General features: G+C 42.9%; 1 protein-coding gene across 2 annotated transcripts in view; it reads right to left on the bottom strand.

The window, feature by feature from the left end:
- Positions 1-2,358: 2,358 nt before the first annotated feature.
- Positions 2,359-19,001, bottom strand: part of FOXK1 (forkhead box K1) — a 56,066-nt gene continuing 39,423 nt past the window's right edge. Inside the window, exons 5-9 of one of the 2 annotated variants that reach the window (XM_040589923.1) lie at positions 17,479-17,672; positions 16,160-16,326; positions 15,172-15,453; positions 13,161-13,388; positions 2,359-10,876 (exon numbers count right to left, since the gene is read on the bottom strand). In XM_040589923.1, the coding sequence (XP_040445857.1) occupies positions 10,656-10,876; positions 13,161-13,388; positions 15,172-15,453; positions 16,160-16,326; positions 17,479-17,672 (1,092 nt within the window). In that variant the 3' untranslated portion in view covers positions 2,359-10,655. The remainder of the gene's footprint in view (positions 10,877-13,160; positions 13,389-15,171; positions 15,454-16,159; positions 16,327-17,478; positions 17,673-19,001) is intronic. The other variant, XM_040589924.1, reaches the window with a different exon arrangement.

Raw genomic sequence — 19,001 nt, 5'->3', positions numbered from 1 at the left:
CCTTTCCCGCCAAAAAAGCCACGCTTTTCAGGAAGGGCAAGAGGTGTGACAAAGAGCTGCTCGGCGGGTGGTCCTCAGAGCTTCCAAAAGGTTAAAAAAGCATTAACACCTCCCTGTTAGTCTCTCCTCCCAGCTGCTAATAAGCCTGATGCTCGCTGCCTCCCTGTGCATCACTCTGCGGGAGAAGGGGGCACGGAGGCAGCTTGGTGCTTCGCCCTTCGGTATGTCTCTGCCCTACGTCCTCCCAGCACTAAAGTTCCTTAACGGTGTGCCTCAGCAATTAGCCAGCAGAGCATCAACTCCCTTTTGCCCTCTGAAGACACTGCAGCATCCATCACCGCAGCCACTGACAGTGGAGTGGGGCATGCAGGAGCCGTCGCAGGTTTCCTTGGGCATCTTCTCCTCTGGCTCCATCAGAAGACATGCCTGATGCTCTCCTCTGGCCGCATCAGAAGACATGCCTGATGCATACGAGGAGCCAAAGATATGACAGTTTTAAACAATGCATCCCCGATCCAATTCCCCCCCAAAAGCTCTGGCTGAGTCTCTTTGCCATGCTGTGTACAATTTTTTAAAAAACATTAGTCAGTCAAATACAGCTACTTTACATCAATTGAGGTCTTAAAAGATAATCCTATTCATTATTGGAGCTCAGAATGACTGTTTACTCAAACCCTGAACTTCAATTTTAGCTCCATTAAAAGGACAAGGGAAGACAAACCTAACTATAAGGTAGGTACAGAACAGTCTTCTGATCTCATATGCTTAAATGAAACTAATTGTTATAAATTACAGGGAAACACACCAAAATAGTTTATCTTCCACAATAATGTTCCACTTCATGACAAAAAAAAAGCTTGAGCTGAAGGAATAGTTTGTAATTCCCACGGGAAGCATTACTGATCACTCACACACACACACACACACATATATGTTCACTCTGCTGCAAGTTAACAGCTTCCCAAATAACTGACATGGGATCAAAAGTAGGGTATCTGTGAATTCTAAAACAGTGCAAGGTATCCAGACATATACTTCCTTCTTACTGCATTTAATGAAAATAATAAAAGAAAAAAAAACCCTAAACCACTCTGTCCCCTCACACCGTGAGAAGGGGTAAACTGCACAACACAACTGCTGCAGGAATCTGACCACCCCCACCCCAGTACTGCACTGGAAGGATGCAAGTCCGTCACTCAAGCAGCAAGGAATTTCAGGGCATTTTCTCTTTCATATATAATTTTATTTCTGGTTATAGAAACAAATGCTAAGAGGAGAAGCAACATTCCCCAACCACATACATCAAATTAAGATAACAGAACAGTTAAAATAAATGAAAAAAAAAATAGTAGAAATTTAAAACTTTGTTATAGCTTTAAAATATTAACGTTCTTGATACATTAGAAATCACATTCAGATCTCAAATTACTTAAAAAAATGTATGGCTCCGTATTAAAAAACAAAACAAAACACAAACAACAAAACCACTGTATCCCATTTGATGTGGAAATTCAGGTCCTGCTCCTCGGATGCTTTTATTTGCCATCTCCTCGGGTGAGCAGCAGCCTTCTCAGCATGACCAGGACACTCTCCCACCCCCCGTGGGAGCCACAGTCTGCCTGTGCAGTTAAGCATCTCACAGGAGCAGTGCTGCAACATGGACAGATAATGATGAACTTCACATCCATTGCCCCAGATGGAGCTTTCCCCCTTGGGATACATGCTTGCTTTTTAAAAAGCACTGATAATGAAAACAAGTCACAAAAAATACTTTTGATATCAGCTGTAAAAAAAAAAAAAGACCACAAAACCCAAAACAGCTGGCTAGAGATGTCTTGTACAGGCAACACTAGGAACTGAAATGCAAGCATGGCTTTAGTTCCCCCATCCATCCCCATCTTAAATTTAAGTGCCAAATCGAGGTGAAAGGGGTAAGGCTCCCCCAGATCTCTGTAGCAAAACACTTCTGTCGAGCCTTTGAGGTATTTCAGGCCCTCGTCTCACAGCAGCATTCCCCTAAGAACTCAGTGGGAATGTGTAGCTGCAGAACAGGGGGAGATTCAGATTTTTTTTTTTTTTTAAAGCAAATAACTCAGAGTTGGATCTGAATTTCCAGCTTTACCATCCATTGCTCACATACATCTTTTGATTTATCCCTAAACAGCTTTTAACAGTCCTTTGGATAACAGTCCTTTGGATAGCTACAAACTCTTGAATGCTCTATTTGGTGATGTGGAAGGTGGCTGGCATGCTGGACAAGGTGAGTCTCACTGCAGTACAAATGGCGTGTCCAGAACCCAAGACAACATACAGTCTTGTAAGATTTTTGTATTGTAAAGCCACTCCATTTTCTGTATCAGTATATTTGAATGAGATTTATTTTTTTTTAACATTCTCTATTTTATTTGCCATTAAAGCAAAAAGATCTTACAGACAATACTCTGGTTCCTTCTACTTCAAGCCCATTTGGGAGAAGGGGAAAAAAAAAATCATTAAAGCTAGTTTAGGTTTACAGTAATTCATTTGCTACAGAGCCAACTTGCCTACTTAGCAGCCTGGCCACCTCTGAAGAGTGGCATATAAACCAGCAGAACATTAGGATGTTCTACACCAGACTTTTAGCAGCAAGGCAGTGAAACAGAAGGAAATCTCACTTTTTCTGCTCTATTTAAACTCATTTTTCTTCAGCTAACAGACATTTCTCCTCAACTTTGCCCTTAGCTGTAAGGAAGGCTCTTTTTCAGACTGCTTTAAGTGGAACCAAGGTGGGACAGAAGCAGGACTGAAAAGTCTAGATCACAGCAAAGGTGCATTGCTTAATTCAGCAGCAGACACAAAGCAGTAACCAAATACTAGGGGAAGTCTGGTTTTCACAAGGACTGTTTTCTGCTGAGGAAGAAAGCTGTTTCCTTTCACTGCTCCTACTCTAGTTACTCTTCTTACCACCTGTTCCTCCCTTAAGTATCAAAGCCCAACCATCAGACAGTAAACACCACCGTGAAGCATTCACTCAGGTCCCTACAGAGAAAGGAATTTCTACTTCTGGAAAAGTAATTAGGAAGCCAAGTATCACCTGCTTTAAAGAACAATTCTCACCAGGCCCAAGGGGGTCAAGAGACACACTTCTGTGAATTTCGTGATCCTTGTGGAATTAAGCCATGACTGAAATTGGGCCAGTTAGGTAAAATTTACTCTCTGTGAATGGGAACATTAGAAAAAAACTCTCATGCATTGTTTTTAAGGAGATATACACACACCTCATGCCCCATGAAGAGACAGAAGCATCATAAAAGGAGAATAATCACACCACAGAGGAAAAGAAACCATTTTATACTGCCCCAGTGTTAGCTTAGCCACCTGACAGACAGACAGGGAGGAATTCTTCAACCTTACAACATCCTCCTAGACCCTCTATGAATTTCCTCTGTTAGAAATAAGGTCCCATTACTTACAGAGCAGAATCTGTAAAGAACTCCCTGATACCACATCTAGAGATAATTTGAGACAAGAAACTATTCCAGCTTTCATTAGTGCCATTTGGGGTTTTTTCTTGCCAGAAAAGCAGCATGGACCAGGGTTGCTGAAAGCATGACAAAGCCAGAAGCAGGGCTCCTACGCAAGGAAGATGCAAGTACCAAGTCACCTCTTCTGCTCTGCGAGAGGAATGAAAGCAATCACTGAAAGTAAAGCTGCTTCTACCAGCTGCTCACACTTGTTACAAAAATACATACATCATTCTTCTAGAATCAGTGCCTGGTGTGGGAATTTACCAACATACTGTATAAAAGTCTGTGTAAAGTACCATTTAAGAGAAAGAAATAGTCGTGGACCATTTATATATCTATATTGACACACATACTCACACACACACATTAATAAATACAAATTTTATGTTTACACAGATCTAATTTAATATTTTATGAAAAAAATATTTTAAGGGTTTCTTCCTTAGCTGCCACCTGTGAATTGTCAATGTTTTTTTTCTATCTTGAGAGCAAAGGGGTAGACTTGGCAGAACTATCCTCAGGCTCTGAAACTTAAAAGTCACATGTAAGGAGAAGACCAGCCATACATTCTGAAGGGTTTTAATTCAGTGTTGGTAAATGAAAAAGTATCAAAAGAATTTTCTGAACATATAAATACAAAAGTTAAAAGTTGATTAAAAATTTTGAATTTAAATATAGTGCTCCAAGAAACCCAAGTATTTTTCAAAATGTCTTGCTCGGGCCAAAGTAAAATGCTCACTGCTGTATTACTGGCCCATGAAAGACACCCTAACAGAAAGCCCACCACCACAGCTAGGTATTTTCTACTGCGGATTAGTAGATGTGCATATATCCACACCATGTGCACAAACACATGCACTGTCCTGCCAATAACCCACCTAGCAGAGAGATGCTGATCTCATCACTGCCAAATACCTGCTGGGCAGCTGCAGAGAGAGGCGCTCCAGCACGAAGTCACAGCTACGTTTTGATTAGGTGCAGATCAAAATGCAAGGCGGCATCACTTCCCAATCCCATCAGTTCCAGCAATCCAGATGACCTTGTAGTGTAACTGTTTTCTGCAGCACAGCTGGCTCCATCGTAAGCTACACTTTACGACAGTAGTGTATGCTATAGTAGTAGCAGCTTTGGCATAATTTTTCACCCAGAAGGAAACAAAAAGTTACATGACTGAACAATCTGTTGTGTAACTGCAACCTAACACACAGATTCTCACCAGATGCAGACCTTCAAGCAATGGCATTAAATTAAGAGCTGGATTAAAGGACTCTGGAGTTGACAGAAGCTACAAATAGAGGGGAAAAACTCTGATGGGGAGCAGAAACAGGAGCTGCCTGAGAGACTGGCTGGCAAAGGAAGACAGATCATTTGCTGCAGGATAGCATTTGCAAACTCAAAAGCTCAGTGTGCGGCAAGGGCAAAATTATGAAGCTAGTAATTTTCCTTCAGAGGCTCATTCTTAATGCTCTAGTCCAACTTATTAGCATCAGGACTAAAAAACCTGGAAGATTTTGCATTGGGGTAGAAACTCAAGGCAAGTTCCACATTGGATTGAAAGTATCATTTGATAAAGTAAAACACAGGTATTTTTAGAAGTGACCAGGATCCCTCAGTGCTGCCTCCTGTTCAAAAAGCTCCAAGACCCAAGCTAGCACTCTTTCTTGGAAGAGGGACAAGATGGTTGTATACATATGAATGCAATCCAGAGTATTTCCAGATCATTTTGCGATGCTTGTTTTGTACGCTTATAATTGCCTTGCAACAAGAGACCAAACAGGCACTGGGCTGTACTTGGAAAAAGCGTGGCTAGCAGGCTGAGCAAAGGGGTTCTTCTTCCACTCCATCCAGCATTTGTCAGATTCTATCTGTAGTGCTGTGCCCAGTTTTGGGATTCCCAGTACTAGACAGAGAGGAACCTTCTGCAGCAATTCCACCTGATGCTGTGGGAGCCTGAGCATGTGATGTTCGAGAAGAGACTGGGACAACCAGGTTGGTTCAGCTTAAGGAAAGAAATGGGGAAGGTCTTACTGGTGTCTTCAGCTACCTGATTGTAAGAAACAGTGAAGGCAGGGCCAGGCTTTTCTCAGATGTGTGATGTGAGGCAATTAACATGTGCAGCTTCATTGGAAATTCTTTTTAGGTGGCTAAGAAAAAGTTTTCACCTCGAGGGTGGTCAGAGTGGAACAGGGACCGGAGTCATGGAACTATCTCTGGAGATATTCAAATGTCAGATGAATATGGTCATAGCAACATGGACCTACTTTGAGCAGCAGGTTATAGTAGATACCTCTAAAGGTTTCTTCCAACCCAAGTTATTCTATATTTCTACACAGCTCTACCAATGGCAGCGACAAAGAAAATTTGATCTTCCCTAATAATGCAGCTTTATATGCTTTTTATTTAGAGTGATAAACTCTAAGTCACAGTTTAAACCTCAGAAACAAAGATGGAACAACCAAGCCACTGGAATTTAATCCTTAGATGCAGTAAGCTTGAAGAAACAGCTTTTGATCCTCTATGGAAGGATACAGAGCTATTGCTAGATTAAATCCTTGACATCCAAGATCCCCAAAGCTAGCTATAGCAGGGAAATGTTTCTCCTTTCAACCTACATTTTGACATTCATCTACACACTAGCACACATCAGAGTGATACCAAATATCTCACTGGGAACCGCCCTTGCTAACACAGATGAAAAGCTCTAACATCAATTTAACATCCCTAACAGTCAGTGAAAAAGTGTTCCATACCACACTGTATGAAAGCTCAGGTCAAGATGCTCTCACTTGCTTAGATATAGATCCCTAGACTTCTGAGCCCCAGGTTTTATTGTACTGCTGGCATTTCCCTACTGAAAAAGGGGGAAAATAATGTGGAAGTTAACTCTGAATGACAGTTCTAAGCCAGTACACAAGACAGATGTCAAACATACAAAACCAAGTTCTCGCCCCCCAGAACCTGAAGCCAGACCATGACATTGATTGCAGAAGCACTGCAGAGGCTTCAGCTATTACTTAACTATTTCTTTCCTCTTACAAAGCTTTAACATCTCTCTGAAAACATACTCCTGAAACACACTCCTGAACAAGCTGTGCCCAACAGTAACATGTCTAAAATACAGTATGAAAATAAGATACAGGGTGACCAAATTGACCTTTTTCAACCTGCTCTGGAGCTCCATGTGTCCCACAGGTATTTTCATTCTTGAGTCCTTGGGCAGAGCTTAATGCAAGGTGCTGCTCCCATCAGTGGATGAAACTGAATGGATATGCTACAGGGGACAGTGTTAATGGTATGGGGGAGGGAGGAATATGGGAAGAAAAAGGAATTGAAAAGAATATATGAGCTAATCATGAACTTCATGCTCAGCACCGTATTGTGTTACCACTAAGTCAGATTAACTTGATATCACTGTAAAAAGGTTCCTGTATATCAAGAGCCAAGGTCAAGACAAAACAGTAACTAAGGAATTCTAGTGGAATAAACCCAGGAACAACTGCATTCACTTCTTGCAAGCTGAGGCAACAGAAGTTGCTGTGAACTGACCACAACCAAAGTAAAATTAGTTTTCGTCACTGCCCAAGATGAAAAAAACAACCAAACCCAACAAAACCATTGATAGTGAACAGTGAAAAGTGACTTCACACTTTAACAACTTGGAATTAAAGTTTTCCCAGGTTTAGGTTATAGCAGGTTAAATATTCAATGTGCCTTGACCTTTGTCGGACAGCAGAAGATGAGTGAAGCCTCCAACTCATCTTCCCCTTCAAACTTCCCTCAGTTAATATAACTGAAGATGTAAGATGGAACTTGTTAGACAACTTAAAGTAATCCAAGCACTGCATATAACCATTAAGCTAAACATTTTCTTTCTAGTTGAAGACTTAATTCTACCAACAAATTAATTCTCACTCCTCTGCAGTGCTCAAAACAAAGCCTGGGGAATCAGGACTGATATGTACAAAGAGTAGTGCTGCTTTCCAGACTGAGCAGTGTGCTGAAAGAATTAATCTGGAGGCCTGAAACAAGATGTCCCCATCTCACGTGCTCCAGATGAGAACCACGTTTTTCCACAGCTCAAGAGGATTTAGTAAGAACTGTTATTTTACGTAGTATCAGGCAATGATATAGGTAATGTATTAGCAAACCTACAAAAAATTTTGTGTGGCATGGCTGCTTCCTACAGTAGCAGGAGGATGCAGCAGACTGATAAAGCAAAAATCCCCTGACAGGATGAACAGAGTTCAACGCCTTAAGCAGAATAGGTAAACAGATCAAAGATATTTGCTTGTCCTCAACTCACATTTTAACCAGCAGGCATCGAGAGCCACAAAAGGAAGACTGAGAAAGTGTTATTCCATTCTAAATACTTAGGAGGCAGATCTATACACACAACCTGAGGATGGACTTTGAAGAGGTATCTATGAAGCAGCAGCTGGTGTATGAAGACCCTGTCATTGAGCCGATTTACTTCTATGGTGCTGGAATGGTGCTGGACTAGTTTACTTCAGTTTAGGGCCTAATTATTTAGGCTTTCCATGAAAAAAAGCAGCAGTAAAGAAAAAAAATCCACAAAACTTTGGCAGATTCACGTTCTGAACATTTCTGAATAATTCTGTTGGTTGCTCATCCTGCGCTGACTCACCCAATGTACTAGAAACCCAGGCTCCTCTGCTGCGGGCCAGCTTCCTAGCCTCAGGGCTGTTTCAGAGGCGTGCCTGTATCTAAACCAGCAGTCACCCCAAAGTAATGATTAATCACAGATAAACGATGCTGCACTCTCACTTGTGTGTTCTTCCTTGAAATCCATTTTATTGAATTCTGGCTTTGAAAAGGCTACAGAAAACAGAGCTAATCATGTGCTTTTCTGCTATGCCGCACCTAGTCTTCCCAGCAGGAAAAGTGACAGCTGGAGGCTGGCCTGCTTCAATTACTTTGTGGTCTGTAACAATCCTCCTTCACAAAATCATTTCAAAGTACTAAAATCCAATCTAATAACTTGTCAGTAAAGGCACACACCTAAATTATGAAAGCCTAGCTGTAGATAAACGAACTGTCCTGAATATTCTGTGTGCCTCTAACTGCAGAAAGTAATCCCAGATCATGAGACCAACAAGTTTTTTCTTTCTTCCAGAAATATTTCTCACAAAACAATTAGCTTGAGAATAAACATGGCTGGGTTTTATTCAGGTGGTGAGACTCAGCTGTTGAATAGGGTTTGGCAAAGAGAAAGGAAACCTAAAAGGGAACAAGTCATGCCAGCTGATAGCTCGTGGATTTCCTCCCCCTCCCTAGATTCCAGCAGACGTTGAACGGTTGTGCCTTACCCCCAAACCCCCATGGACACACTGACAGTATCATTTACTGCACATTGGGGAAATCTTTTTGCAACATGTTTATGCTGTGGACTTGCCTCTCTGCTCTGCAATAGCATGGTCAGACTGTACACCTGACAATAAATCAGTACATATAGGGGGATAACCTACCAAAGGCACACCCCATCCCTTCTAAGTCTCTCTTGCCATTAACAAAGCCATAACACTTTTTAAATTAAAAGATCTCTGCTGTGCTGCCAGAAGACAAGTTAGCCAAGGGGATTGCAAACAGGCACTAAACCAAAGGGGTTAGCTGGAGGCTACGCAGGGGGCGACTTCTTTGCCAGTCACAAAGTGTTACATGCACCCACTGTTCCACATGGCTGAAGTGACTCAAATCTGCTTTACTCACATGACATACTTGTAGTACATGATGAGCTTGAAATACAGTTTGAGTAAAAAGCCTCCTCCTAAATGGCCAAACCAAACGGTCTTCAAAGGAGGAGAGATGGGGGAGGGAGCCAAGCAATCAAAGGAAACCTCCAAACTCCTTTTGGAAAACCTGTTCAAGACCTTCAGTGACTGTTGCCACATGGAAATACAAGGCCTATTTTGCCTTTGTCTCTACACCCTTACAGAATTTGTATTAAACACTGTACGAACTCTGCTGCCTCTCACCCCAGCTCTTAACTTCCCTCTCAGAATAACACCAGAGCTTTGCTGTTAGGCACAGCAGAGGGCCAGTGACCGACTCCTACCCAGCCCTGGCCTCCTGACCATCATCCATCTAGTAGAGGACCACACTACCTACAGGAGGTGAAAGTGGACTACTTTAGTACAGAATACTAATCAATATTTTCGGAATTTCACAGAGACAGTGGCAATGTCTTCACCTGCAGTGCTACTCTGAACGAAACCTGGTGCTCCAGCACAGGATGTGATCAATCAAATGCACACAGAACCTTTTGGAGACACCCTTACCCATGCGATCCTCAGTCATCAAGATACTTTGGCTGTTGTCCAGAGCAAGTGAAGAAATCTCTGAAGGTACAAAACCCTTTGTTTTTAATATCTTTACAGGAACCAAGTTAATACAGTTCCTCTGTCATCTTATTCTCCCTCAGACAGAATGGAGAGAAGTTGCATCTGGAAATCCAGGTGGCTGAGCCCTGTAACTCATCCTCCTGAATCCCTACATAAATAAACATTTGTTCATATTCAGAATTTTTCTGTTTTGAAAAACAAAAAAATCATTTGCCTTTTTCTTTAAGCTTGGTACCATGTTTCTTTAATGTTGTTGTGAGATACTGCACCCATCTTTCAGCATTTGATCGCCTTAGGTGGCCTTTTTAAAACGGTCCTATGATTCAAAGCTGAGAGGCACAGTATTAAGGCATAGAAAATGAGGAGTTCTCTTTCCAGGGAGCAGACTGTATTTTTTGTGTTACATTCCTTTAGATGCCGAACTGCAAATCCCATCCCCTTGGAGCCAAAAGGGGAAAAGACAGTTACAAATATCCCAGCAGCCATACAATCAGTTGTCTGTATTTTTTTTTTGAATCTTTTGTTTTTAAAAAAGGAAAAAAATATTCCATAGGTAAAGACAGAACAGAGTTCCAGACATGGGTTCTTGGGAGGGGGTTTCCATTCTTTTTGGCACCTTGTGATTCTAACAGCTGTTGTCCTCCCATTTAAAAATCTGACTTTGAAAAGAGCTCTTTATCCGGTATGTTCTGAGCTGTTACAGTTGTGGTTTGTTTCTTTTGAAAGCTGCTTTAGGGCTCCTGCCATCCCATGCCCACCCCACATCACTCCAGCTCCTCCCACCGGTTCTTCATTCACTGGTTGCCTGTCCTTGTGGCATTGTAGATGTGATGACTCCAGTTTGGGCTGGGATTGCTCCACTGGACTCTTCTATCCGGGGTCTTTTGACTTCAGGTTCACTGGAAGAGGCTGCTGCTGTCTCTTCGGTCCTTGTCTCACATACCCGGCTGACTACAACAGGAGTGGACGAGCTGGCCTGGGCAGCAAGGAGCTGCAATGGATTTGTAAGAGCTGAGAAGTAGGATGAGAGAGAAAGAATTAGTGTGATGAAGTAGTACAAGTGTTTATGATTCCAGGAAGCAAGAAAACAAAACACCAGTCAAACAAGATAGCTGGCACATATTCAACTGTTGTTTTCAAGTCCATTTTGAAAGACTTGCTAGCTTTGTCTCTCCCTCTCTCCTGACAATCTCAGCTTTGTGCAAGTTCACCAAACTGTTAATAACCCCTTTCATAGAACTTCCTTCTTGCTATCCATTGTCAAAGGAGGCACTGCCAGCTAAGCATTCATCTCCAGAAGGGGAGGAATAATCCCCTGTTAAAGTTACAGCACACCTCTGTAAGAGGCAGTTCTCTGGCCACCTACAATCAACACGTCTTGCAAGCTACAGCATCTGTGTGCCATGCCTCCAGTTTAGAAGGCTCTCTTTAGCCCTGTTTGCACAGTGAGAGCAGCCAGTCTCTTGGGAAACTAGATTAGAATCCAAATATTGACTGTACTGACATCTCACTTGTGAAAGGGGCAGGAAAGAATTTTGCCAGACAACCAAATCTGTTCCCATCAGAACTGGGATCAGAACATAGGAATTTCTGGCTCCCAATCTTATATTCCAGTACTGACAAAAGATCTCACCCTCACATTAATCAAAGTGGTGAGGGGGAAAAAAAAAAAAAAAAAACAAACGACAATTTAAGCAGCAACCCTCTAAAAAAAATGTCTACAATTCCTAGTTCCAGACAGAGAATGTGCTTACATACTGGCTTTGGCACACAACACTGCTTGCAAAACAAAATACACGCAGGTTTTGGACTCTGCATCAATCGGAGAGGCAGCCAAAGGGGACTCGGGAGACAGCACATCCTCTGCCCTCCAGACTGGTTTGCAAAGGATGGAATGACACAACATTAGTAGTGTGTTCACTAAGTGCATCAAAGAAGAAGCCTTAGGATAAATAAACAAAGCAAACAGAACAAAGGCCCTCAAAGCCCAGCAACTTCTACCCAGGCATGGGAAGGAGGCTGCAGAGTATCAAAGGGACAAAGGAAAAATATTAGGGTAAGGATGAGGGCAGTCGCCAATTACAGTTCAGTGACTTAAGAGAACCTAAACCACGCGGTTGAAGAGAAGTTCACTTCGTACAGATAAGGTCAAGAGACTCAGGCTGTATTTTGTGAACCAGAAAATTCACTACCACTTACAAAAAAACCCTCAGATACAACTGGAATACCTTCCAGTTTGATAAGACTGCTAGAAGAATTGTTGAGATTAGAATATCTTAACATAAAAATGTTAAATAAAAAAAGCTGCCTGATTCTACATTAGACAAACCCCACCGCTTGGCAGCAACTTCACCTATCTGATCTATTGAATACCTTAATATCCTAGTTGCATAAAAACGTTATCATTATCATTTTTTCATCGCTGCAATAGCATTCTTACGTTTCCAGTGCAAGCCAGGTGATACTGCAAATAGACGTGGCAGAATATTCTGTAGAAACATTCCCATCTTCATGAAAACCATCCAAATTCCACCAGTGCCCTTAATTTCAAACACCCCATAAGCACCAGCCTGGGAGAGCAGAGGTGCTTAGCATCTCATTGAAAACGGCTGTAAGAAACCTGTTTTCAGGTGAACAGGTTTTGTTCAGCTAAGGATGATGACTGAGGTGCTGAGCAAACACTAAGAGGAGGCTAGTATGGGATTTTAAAAATCAGGCTTGACAAATGACTAGAACACATCCTCTATATAAAAAAATCCCACATTCGTTCACCTGATGGAATAGATCTTATTTCTCTCAGGCTCCAAGACCTTAAGATGGGAAAGTATGTTAATTTTCTTAATACTCTATGTATTTCACAAGATCTAAAGAGCACCACTGAAATTTTATTATTTGGCCTGCTGAAGGCAGCAGTTGTTGGTCAGAAGCAAACAAAAAAAAAGAAAACAGGCTCTACATGAGAATCACCAACACTTCCAACAAGTTACCCTCAAAAGGTAGAGAGTACAAGTAATAATAAATGCATAGAGAAGGACAAAGGAAAGACTTTTCAGAAGCAACGCTAGATAGCAAAAGTCTTCCAGCTAGGGAAAGCGAGCAAACAGAGGTGGACAGAACGATATCTACCACTGACATTTACAGCCAGAGGCTGAAGAATTGGCATACCTTTGGAATTATGGGACATATGGAATAACTTGATATATATTAAGAAGAGAAGAACCCTTACAGCTTTACAACCTAACTGCTAAATGCAGAGAGCAATCAAAAACCAGAAAGCAATGGAAATAGAGCCTACCGTAAGCGCTGCCGGTGATGCTGTTGGTGGGGACAGCATGTTTCCCATTCTGAGTGACTGCCCGCACAGGGAGCTGATGCTGTCCAATGGTCACTGGAGCTGCCTGCTGAAGGATCGTGACTGTCTGTCCTGGAACACCCTGTGCCATTTGACTGGCAACTGTCTGAATAACACGGCTGGCTGTAGGTATTGTGGCAAATGCAATCGTTGGCTTTTCATCCATGCCTACTTAAGAGCAGAAGAGACAATCATTTTCTACCCTGGCTTAGAGGCAGGCTTTATTCTCATTAACGTTTTAGCAGTGACACATACCCCAGGCTTACCAATGTGAAAATACCTCAGTACCACAGAAGGTCAGGGATGAATATTTGCAAACACTAAAATATTCTCTATTGCACATATACTCTATCAATATTAAAAACATTTTTCTTACAGCATAAGCCACACAGCCAAAAAAAAATAATAATCAAGATCATAAACTTGACCCTTTGTCCTAAAAAGGCATCATCTCCCTTACTGGCACATAATAGCTGTGATATGGACAGCAGTCACTGCAAATCTCATAGCTTACTGTGTAATTACAGGCAAATTGGCCTGACTCAATACCACACAGCAGGAGAAGGCATTAAGATCTTAAACAATGCCTGGAGCCAAAAGTCTGCAACAGCTTGCTGTCAGGCCTGCATGTAGGTTGATTTACAAGGAGGTCTTCCCACAGCTGCAAGCTTTTGCTAGCTGTGGAAGCATAGGAATGAACCAGGAGGGAGAAAAAAAAAATTAAAAAAGAAGGGCTGAGTTTCTGGATAGAGATAACTGTGTGAGAGCACTCAAACACTTCTCTCACTTCCCAGGACAAGTCAGGGGTCAATTAAGCAGGTATGTAACAGATAGAGGACAGCGCTGGACATGCAGGAAAGGCGGGCAACCACTCTTCTCTTCCAGGGGCTCTGTGGGTCTTAAAGCAGGGAAGGCAGGAAGCACAAACTCATTAGTCATGTAGGAAGAGAAGACTTCTCCCATTTTAACATGAGTAGACAACAAGAACTGAGTTAGATGGGACACACAAGCATTGATCTGAGACCTGTAAGCAAGCTGATGGGAAGCAGAGAAAAGGCAAGGAAAGCAGGGACATTAGGAAGGCAAATGGAGTAACCAGGAAAGACAAAGGGAAGGTAGAAACCAGAAAAGGATATGAGTGGGAATAAGAGAAGGACAAGTAGGGAAAGAACAAGTGACAGCAAGAACTAGTGAAAGAAGGGAGCAGGTGACAGATAGGCAGCTGCAACTGTTAGTGCTTCAGGAACATGTATGGGATCCAGACAGGAATTTCTAGAGAATGTAAGTGAAACTCAAGCAAGATTCCCAACTAACAAAAAATGTTAGTGGTCCTGCTATTGCAGTAGGGGAAGATCTTTGTCAGTTTTTTCTTTCCCTCAGAGAAGAGCTACTGCCCCACTGCCCACATAAAAGCAGAGTGACTAGTCTTGCTGCTGGCACTACACACATCTACCTTGTAGCACTAAGCCCTTCTGAAACGTTGAGCAGACAAGGTGTTGTCTAGATCACAGCAAGAGAACATTTAACTCACTAAATCCCCCAAGGCTGGAATTTCCAGCTTAGGAAAAGAGGCCTTTGTTCTAACTAGTTCTTGAAGATTACTTTAGTGGGGCACTGCCTGCACTTCCAGAAGCACATGCCTTCCTCTAGGAATCCAGGCCTGCAGAAAAGGGCTCAATCATTTATTTACAAGGCCATCCTGAAGCAGAGAGTTTCAGCTTTTCCCAGGCCATCTCTTTCGGCAAGAAAGGAGACAAGGAGCACAGATGTTCTGCTCACTGGTGGAGACATCAAAATGGATGAACTTTCACTTGATTTAAGTTTTACCTGGAGAAATATCTTTTATTAAAGACTAAGGACTCAGGGAGTGAAACAGTGTTTGACTATCCTGTCCACCCCCCCTCAAGCCTGCTCAAGACTTATTAGCAGAATAGCAAGGGAGGTGAAAAGCTACCTCGGTGGTCACCAGCTAAGTCCAACACTGCTCCTGCAGCTTCATGAGCTGCTCCCGCTGTGCCCTGATTTGTGAGGATGTATCCATTCGCTGAGTTTGCAGAGGAGGTCACAACTCTGACCATTGTAACAGTGGGAGCTTGCTGAACTACATGAATTGCATGACATGAAGGCTGTTGAGAAGTCACTATTGACGCTGGCATGTATGCGACTGGTTTTGCCACCAGAGTAGATGGTCGGGGAGGAACAGCCATAATCACTGGCTGGGCACTGACTGGAGATCCTAGACAGAAGAGAGAAGCATACATTAACAGGAAAGGCAAAAAGGCCTCCATTCATTTCACCTATGTACTTCTAATCTGCAACACTCAGTCCTTCAGCATTGGCAGGAGTGGTGACAGGAAACAGAGAATAAGACTTCAGAAGTACCATTGTCCATCTTCTCTTTCTTAACTTACAAAACCCTTACTTGCCACCTGAGTGCATTTCTGTGAACAAAAGCCACAATAAGCACAAAAAAGGAAGCTTTACTTAATAAGCTTTGCCCTCCAGCCTCACCAGGAACACCCTACACATCAAGCTAGTCACAGCACAGCTAGACAAACAGATACTTAACAGGGCTTCACAAATTACCAAAGCCCTGGCCCCAGCACCACAGAGCTCTGCATAGCCAAGCTGATCTTACCCAGAAGGCTGGCAAGTTAGTGAGAGCGAGCTAGACTGCCATGGCTACTCTGTCAGCTCTTTAGAGCTACCTGGTTCAAGGTTAGCTCATGCATTTCTACACATCCTTTATGTCCTGCCCCCTCGTCCAAAGGCTAGTAAGAAAAATAGTCTTAAGTTGCATATGCATCATCAGTCTTTAAACATGAAGTGGAAAGAGACCCAGATCCTCCTGTAACACACTGGCAGAAGCATTCCTGTGGTGCCCTCGGCACGGCACTTGCTGCAACTGAACAGTCACCATCTGTGAAACAAGAGCTACTCACCAGGTGCACTCTGTGAATACCGATACTCTGGAACTGAGGCTAACTTTGACCCAAAGTCGTGATCATGTGGAATGGGTGAGCCCTCCCGTGATAGGCACTCTGGAGTCTGTAGGCCACTAGAGTGAGGGGACAGCAGGCCAGGGTGAGTAGGGGAGGCAGGAGCACTCCTGAAACACCAGAACATAGTGTTGGCAGGTGTAGATGCATTTTGACCACAAGACAGCAGCAGAGATCAAGAGTTATCTCCAGCACAGGACTCTCAAGCAGAAGGACAGACTTTTCTTCCATACTACCCACTACAGTCTTGCTGGGAAGAGTTGAAAGGTACACAGTAACCTCACCAAACACTCTAGCACCAAATACTGTCAGATTATTCCTTGCTGAAGGGAATTAGACCCTTCAGAGCCTGCTTATTTTAACACCCAGTGCTGACAGAGAACCTGTTAAGTGCCTCATGTTCAGATCAGTTTTATAGTTTCAGGCCATTCTCAAAGGATCTTTGACAGTGTTCGAGAGCCACGGGGAGAGAAAGAAAGATGCAGTATAGAATCAAGTGTCTGGCCCTGCATATGCCAAAAGGATGCTCCCCCTTCTCTCTGCTGCCTCCCTCCCCAGCCACTTGGTTGCCACCTCTGGCAGCCACTGAACACATGAGGAATCGAACATTTCTTTAATGAGAAACAAGATAGAGAAGCTATCAGCTGAAAAAGTCTCCTCCTGCTTCCCCCGATTTTAACAGACAGAAAAGGTGTGGGAGGAATGTTACATGAAACTGCTCCAGTTAGTGTTGAATTGCAAGTCTTATTCTCACAGCTACAGGGCTCAGAGAAAGCTGCTGCTGCAAAAAGCTCCTCTTTTGCAGGTACACCGCCGACTGGAGTGGCTACACAGAACACCCCCACTGCTTCACTGCTGACAACCATGATCAACCTGATCCTCCCTGCAGGAGAGCATTTTAAATACCACAAGTTATTCCCACTATGATCTAATCCACATCTAAACACAGCTTTCTTGAAATGAGAGACTGGCATCTCAAAACTTATTCCAGCGATAACCGCTTTGGATTTCTTTGAAATGATGCCAGAACAGATATGTTATTTGATGCATTTTGGTAGTTCGGTTCTGGATATTTTTTTTTCCCTTTTCTTCTGTAAACACTGAAGAAGTCAGAACAATTTTCAGATTATGCCTCAGGACCAGTTAACTATATTACCTCTCAAACTACAAACAGAACTAAAGTTTGCTCACTGTACTTCAGGAGAAGGTTTTGTTTTCTTTGTAGTGAGTTTGGCATAGAGATTAGAGGAAACTGAAGTTACCTGGAGGAGAGAGGCCCAAAAGGTGTTCGGAAGCAGGACACTCCTCTTTGCCTTCGTTTTCTAAATGCTTGCTCTACTAGTTTGGCTTCAGAGGCAGGGTCAATTCGCCAAAAGGAGCCCTTTCCAGGCTCCTCCTGGGAGCGTGGGACTTTAATGAAGTAACGGTTCAAGGAGAGGTTGTGCCGAATGGAATTCTGCAGGAAGCAGAGGAATGAGATTATTATTTTGCCATGAGGAAGCCTATAACAAAGACAAATGGGTTTCGCCACACAGCTTGGAAAAATAAAATACACACTGCCAGAATCAGCGATAAAGACATAAACAAGTCACTGAACTTGCATAGCTCCAAAGTCATGGGAGAGCTGCAAAAGAAAACCTGGGGAAGTATGTCAGAGTCTCTACTAACCACGCTGAAAGGTAGGTTCGCTTAGTACTACACCATCACTTAAACACATCTGGAACCAGGTAGTGCAGTGACTTTTCTGTGGAAAGCAAAGACAGCAGAGCTTTTGCTGAGGCAGGGGGAAATCACTAAACCACATCAGAACTCTCTCAAAAGACAGGCTTTATTTTAGGCAAGTGGAAAAAATTGCCTGAGCCTGTGCTAACTGCTTACCTGCCAAACGATCGCCGAGGTGCCCAAACATGCCCTAAAGGACACTGCATCTTGTGGTAATCATAATGCAAGCCAGCCAACATGCAGCTTCAGACAGCTGTCTCTGAGAAGAATCCATTATCTATGTGGCACTAGGCTCGCACTGTACAGCTCTGCAGATGTTGACAAGACTATTTATCCTTTTTATTGCAAAAGCCCACCTCTTACTGGGCACAGTGCTGTCTTTTGGGCTAGGGGAAAGGCTTAGTAAGCCCAGGTGTGCACAAGCTCGTTCCTCTTCCACTTTCAAAACACAAGAGCTTTTGTAGCAGCTTTAGACAACTTCTTCACAAGTGAAGCCTTACAATGCCACTGCCAGGGGAGGGGGAAGGCAACTTCACCCTCCACTGAAGTGTGTCTCTTTGAAGCAGGACACAGCAAATGGTTTGCAAAGCACAACTCTGCAGAGCAGGTTAAGGCAGGAAGTGAATTCCACAATTAATTAGAACTGCAGGGAAAAGCCAGGGAGGCAGAAATGTATTTATTCCAACTGTACTCAAAGTGCACCAAGCAGTACTGCTCCTGCCAGTTGAACACAATGAAATCAGCAGCTGCAAGAGTCTTTCCAGCTGCATTAGTGTATTATATTCTAGTAACAACAATTTCAGAGGTGTGATGCCAAGAAAAAGTCTGAAAGCAGGTGGAGCTGAGGTTTCTGGAACTTTGAAAGCAGCCCTCAAGTGAACATTTAAGCTTGATTTAGCATGTATTAACTACATCCAAACCCTCCTATGAAGCTGGTCAGATTTCCTTTAAGACTATAAGGGATATACAGACTCAAAGTTCCCCAAGTTCCCATTCTTAGACTCAAAACTTGAAAACTGTGACTTACGCAATGCAGTTGATACACTGGGAAAACAAAAGATCT

This window comes from Falco naumanni, chromosome 4, assembly GCF_017639655.2.
Source record: "Falco naumanni isolate bFalNau1 chromosome 4, bFalNau1.pat, whole genome shotgun sequence".
Lineage (NCBI taxonomy): Eukaryota > Metazoa > Chordata > Aves > Falconiformes > Falconidae > Falco > Falco naumanni.
This window is presented reverse-complemented; position numbering and strand designations above follow the sequence as displayed.